The 6,000-nt window shown below is 43.3% G+C and overlaps 1 protein-coding gene across 4 annotated transcripts in view; it reads left to right on the top strand.

Moving 5' to 3' along the window:
• Window positions 1-313: 313 nt before the first annotated feature.
• Window positions 314-6,000, top strand: part of RBM27 (RNA binding motif protein 27) — a 1,859,884-nt gene continuing 1,854,197 nt past the window's right edge. For all 4 annotated transcript variants that reach the window (XM_069652445.1, XM_069652444.1, XM_069652443.1 and 1 more), the window contains exon 1: window positions 314-504. Coding sequence is in view for 3 of the 4 variants with exons in the window: in XM_069652444.1 (XP_069508545.1) it covers window positions 446-504 (59 nt within the window). In the remaining variant the exon portion in view is untranslated. The remainder of the gene's footprint in view (window positions 505-6,000) is intronic.

Here is a 6,000-nt window from a genome sequence, read left to right as displayed (position 1 = left end):
GTATGAGTCTTCTGTGATAAATTCATTTGGCTCCTTTAAGAGCTCGAGTAATACATTTTCTGCGGCCCGTTAATCTCATGTAATAGAAGTGCGGCGGTCCCTTTAAGAACGTTTGACTCCGCCCTCTCTTGCTTGCACTGTCTGTATTAGTACTTGCATGCTCTGTAGACCAAACTTGTTTTCATACTGGGATGTTGGCTACGCCTCCCGAACCTTCCATAGGTTAGCAGTGCAGACTGTCACACGAGCTTGCGTTTTAATTGGCTGCGGTAGGACGTCCATCAAAGCATAACAGCGGCCTTGCTGCCAGAAAGTTAGTGTGCTCCTTTGGTTCCTGTTGAGGCCTGTGAATCTGTTCTGCTGAAGCTCCTGTGCGGAGTAGTGTCAATCGGTTTATACAAGAGACACTCACCATGGCCGCGGAGTGACCCCCGCGCAGGGCATCATGCTGATAGAGGACGTGGATGCGCTCAAGTGCTGGCTGGCGAAGCTGCTGGAGCCCATGTGAGTGTCTGCGGAGGGCAAAGTAGAGACTGCGGTGGGGAGGGGAACTGTTCCAGGAGGGGGCGCAAGATCTTTTAATGACTGGGGGGCGTGAACGAGTGGGGCCAGGGGGGAGTATTCAATCGGTTGAGGTACTATCGGAGTTGGGGTTACTGCCAAGAAGGAGGTACGATATCCAGAGTGAGTAGCCTTAGTAGCGGTGCAGCATTAGTTCCACTGGCAAATGAGGGGTGTGTGTGCACTACGAGGGAGATTGAGGCGAGTGAGGTTGCATTACTTCAGGGGCAAGGCCAGAGGGCTGGAGCACTGGCAAGAAGTTGTAACCCTATAATAGCGTGGGACATTTTGAATTCGGCTTGTGAAGATGGAGACCATGACCATGGCAGCTGGTTGAAAGAGTGAGGCAACTGCTGCCTCTGGATGATTAGTGAATAGAGTGCGTGGCAGGGTTTGTTGGGGGAGCTGGAGAAAACCTGGGGGTGCATGTAAAGTGGGCTGATAGCACTGCTGAAGGAAGAGCTCTTACTGAAGATTTTTTTTTAAATAAGCTGTAGAATGAATATTTTACTGTTTATCAGGTACTGCAGAGCTTTGGGCAAAGTATGCTGCAAAATGTTCTCCCTTCAATTATGATAGTAACATCAATAGCGTTTACACCTGTATATTACATAACCTGCCCCATCTACTGCAATTAATGTACCATAGGTATGTGGTAATATCTCTGCTATAGTAAATCTACTGCATTATGTGCTACAGTGACTGGTGTCCATATGTTGCACTGAATCAGTCCAGGGGAACGTCTTAAAAATCCCCCTAGACCTTCAGGGCGAGTTCTTAGTTTACATACTCGACCTAAAAGAACTATACCTTCTCAATGGTGATACTATATTTACCAGGGTTTCTATAAAATTGTGCATGTCACCATAATCCCACTACGTATTTAATGCAGTGTTGTCACCCATCCACAGTAAAACGTTTTTTATGCGATTTGCTGCAAACAAATCTTGTTTGCATTAAATGCCACATTTTCAAAACTCACCATATTTGCCAGAAAGTACCATGCAAATCGTACTCGGACTTCATCAAATCTTGCCAACGGGATTGAGCTAGTAGATTTTGCCATATGTCTTATTGGTGATTCTGAAGAAAAGCTTGGAGCGGCATCATAATCTCATGTCCATGTAATTTTAAACTTGACCTTTATTAGCCTGAAAATATCAGTCGGCAAACACATATGTACTGTGCTCTGTTAGGATGTGTGGTTGATAAGATACAGTACTCTTGTGACCTCCTAAAATATATGTTGAATAAAGAAAGTATAGCTAACCTATAACAATAGTCATGGCAATTTATGCCCACACAAAATCCTCTTGCACGTGTACAGACATTGGTTTCTCCCCGAAATATAGCTGCTAGCAGAAGTGGTATTTGACGTTTTTATTTGGAAATTCCAATCAAAACCTTACGTTCTAGTGGAAAATACTGCAGCATACAGTAACAAATATATTGTGGATACCCCCTTTTATGGCAATACCGTAGTTGAGGTTACTTGACACTTTACATAGGGAAATTACAAACCTGTTGTGTCAACCTTTGACCTCCTCCATTATAGGTCAACTGACTTTGAAAGCAACTGTACTGAACTCATGTCAAATTGGAATTTGCATGGACATTTAAAAGTAAAAAATGAATGTTGAAAACTGGGTGTTGGGTTTGCCATAGCCACCACCAGTCAACCTCCCTCAGAAAAAGACACTAATCTGGACACACTTCGTCTTGGCACACATTCAGCTGAAGTAGTAGGTACTTGTGCGTGCCAGAACCCAGCATTCCTTAGCCAATTGGCAATCCACTAATTGGCACACTCTGTCACCTTATCTGTATTAGATTTGATGCTGGATTCTTCCATACAATAGTGGTAGAAGAACATGGTTGATAGCAAAATAACCCTTTCATGTAATAATAATCTGGTGGTTTATAACGCCCTCCATGCCATGCGGGTCCTGTTAAAAGCGCTCTAATAATTGGTATCATTATTACCCACTGACAGTACTCATTCTGCTTCCGAAGGATGAAGTGCTGAGAGGTTGTGAACTCGTGCCACGTGGCTTTGTATGTTGCTAAGTGTAAAGCGTTGCCTTGGTGCTGTCCATCTGACTGGAGTTGGATGTTAGTACTGCAGACACTATACTCAGTATAAATATTAAAAGAACCATTTACTACATTATTTATTAAAAACGGATGTACAGTTTTGTAATATTCTGCAGTGCACTATTATATACTGCAGAATATGTTGTAGTGTACGATAGACTCAATTTATTTTAACATGGTTTCAATTAGTCATGTAAACACTAATATATACTATACATTTGTACTCATACCAGTGTTCTACAGTACACTAGTCTATATTGCAGTCTAATAAGACTACAGCTCCTACTAGTAACGACTTCAGTGAAACTGAATGCCAGGAAACTATACTATTTCCTGTTAATCCATACAAATACTGCATTACAGAACCCTTGTACTACAGTACTTATCAAAAAGACAGTAGAATTATGTAGCCTGTTACAGGATACTATGCAGTATATAGTAGGCTATTTTTACAAATGAGGGCAACTGGGTTTTGGGTGATACGTTGGTACTCCCAGGTGTGAAGGCATGCACACATGCCGAGCATTAGAAATAATCGAGAGGGAGGTTTTGCAACTAATGGATGTATTTATTTTTCGCATTTAATTTAAGTGCGAGATTGGAAAGAAAATATGTATTTGTCAATGTTTTGGGTGCAGAATCTGGAGCACCCTTCAAACTTGGGAGAGTTTCATTGTATGGTGACTTGAGTGGGAATTGTTAATTGCAGGTGGCCAATCTCTTCCCACTGTTATGATAGATAATTGAGCAATATAGCATGATCTAGTCACATCTGCTATGGTACATGTGCTCGTTTTAGACAAATAACTGAGGTGTATATTGTTAAGGAATTAAATGATATTTCATTTTATTGACCTTCTGAAGGATTGGTGGCTGAGTGGTGTAAGGGTAGCCCAACTTGCAGGGCTGTCCCTAATTATAAGGTTGCCCCTAATCGCATTCACCCCAGAGTAAAGTACACCCGTCTAGGGAAGTAAGGCCAAGAGTTTATCTTGCAAGAATAACAAATGTATTCTTCACAAAAATGAGGATGGGAGCAAAGAACTCTGCTGCCTGAACGGTCTCTTCTGTCCCTCAACCGTTCCTTTCTCCTGCAAACTGTGCCAGGCATGAGTTTTTATACTCGTGACTTGCTGTAGTGGCATCGCTGGATATGGGCATGGCTTTATCCCAACGCTTTAGTGGCATCGCTGGATATGGGCATGGCTTTATCCCAACTCGTCCTGCTTTCATAAAAGGGATGCTCCAGTCTTCCTTTCTTCATTGTCAGCGATTCCGGTTAGGACATGATATTTTACCTATTGCTATCTTACATAGACACACACTGCAGCTCTGCAGACTTTTACAAACCTGGAGGCCTAGCCCCAGGAAAAACTAAACATTCCTATAACTAATTTTCATTCATACTCCACTCATTCTACTCATATTTTTATGTGGTCCTGTAATTTCTTTTAAACCTGTTTTTCATAATTCTGCATGTTGTGCATTGAGCATGTTAAAATCCCCTTTTAGAATGCATCAGGTTTTGACAGACGCCAGACTGTTGCTGGGTTACTTCGTGCTGCTCAGCCAGCCTTAGTTACACAACACTGCATGAGCCCTGCAATCAATTTTTAGCACAGGCTGCGTTCTTCCCCGCAGAGAACTTGCTTCTATTGTGTTTTGAGATTTTAGAACTACATAGGATTTAACATTTACAAATGTATTCAGCAAATAGTTATTTGCACCTTATATTTAAATATAAGGTGCAAATATTAAATAACTGCCTTCTTTTAGTGCCTGTCCATGCCTGTGTATATGATTATATTTGCATTAGAGAGAGCTTTCCAAGTGCCCCCCCCCCTTCCCCTTGGTTCCATGTAATGCCTAGAAGCAGTCAAAAGAAGTCTTGCCTAATTCTAAAGCGCTTGGGGGGTGAAGGAAGGCGCTAGTTCCTTCCCACCATTCCCCCCCCCTTCGTTACTTCTACAGTAACAAACTCGTCCCCTCCCAGCATATCTACAACCCCAGCAATATTAGTTTGAGTTTCAATGTTTATTGTATGGCAAGGTGTTTTAGGATCCCCCTTTAACCCCCAATTGATACCATAATCTTTACACTATTTGGGACTATATTGACACATCAGAGACCCAATTGGCACGTGCAGAAGAGGATGAAGAAGAATTTAACAGGTACCAGTATTTTTTACTGCTGCCCCCAGCCATGACGGGACCCAATCCAAGGCAAGCCGTAGCCAATCCGTGTTCTGAACGCCACCCTCTCTTCATTTGAACACCTAAATTGTGCACTGTCTCGATTGACGTTGGATAGTGACCCATTCTTGGCATCCTCGGGGGTACAAAAGTGCAGCAGCTGCTTCCCAACCTTTTACACACACACCTCCTTCTATGACTGTTAGAAAATCCAGCATGTAGCGGTTCTGCATCGGCAGGAGTCCCAATGCACGAAGCTCTACTTTGATGGCATTGAACCCATTTTCTGTGTCATTGGCCTGCTGGACTAGCTCCCATCGGACTATCTGCATCCACTTGGCGTTAGCAGCTGCTTGTACCTTAGGACCCAAAAAAGATGAGTCTCTGCTGAGCTAAAAAGTCGATACTCGTCGGGTATTCCTCTGAGCAGTGTGGAAGAGTCTTTTGATATGTAGTTTGATCTCTTCTTTCTCCCCCCCCGCCCCCGCTGTTGAATCATCCTTTTTCTAGCAGCATACCAAATTCTTGTGTGATCTGCAAGTTTCTTTCTTCTTCTTTAGGTGCTTGAGTGACTGTTGGCACCTTGACAGGCATTTCTTCTCCCTTCAGGTGTTCTTCTGGGATTACTACTAGCACTGAGTGCAGGGCTGCCAGTGAACACTCGCCCTTCCAGGAGGGTGGGTGGTGGAAGTAGGCTTGTCGGCCGCAAACCCAGTAGTAATCCATCACCACTGCCGTACCTTTCGTCATATCAGGGATCACAAGAGTGTGGTTGCACTGTGTGTTTGCGCCAGCCAGAACTGTTCCTTCATTGCTAAAACAAAGTTCATTGTCTATGGCTCTATGTATTTGCACTGGCTTCTACATTGTTGCAATCCATGTCAGCCTTGTGATGTATTGGGACCATATTTTAGTCTCTACTCGGGCTATTGTCTCTTTGCTGTACTCGATCAGTCCATCTGCCGGGCAAGTCACTGTGGTGCCGTGCCATTTGTTGTTTGACATGTAACCTCCTGAGGAAAAATATGGTACTTGTAGACACTGGCGGTATTTTGTGTTGTCATTGCATAACGCTGGTTCTAGATCAATGCTCCTCAACTGCACACTGTGTGCCTGGAATGTGTCCTTTACCCTACATAGTGCAAGATGTACC

Source organism: Ambystoma mexicanum, chromosome 3p (genome assembly GCF_040938575.1).
Source record: "Ambystoma mexicanum isolate Mex_15411 chromosome 3p, UKY_AmexF1_1, whole genome shotgun sequence".
Taxonomy (NCBI): Eukaryota; Metazoa; Chordata; class Amphibia; order Caudata; family Ambystomatidae; genus Ambystoma; species Ambystoma mexicanum.
This window is presented reverse-complemented; position numbering and strand designations above follow the sequence as displayed.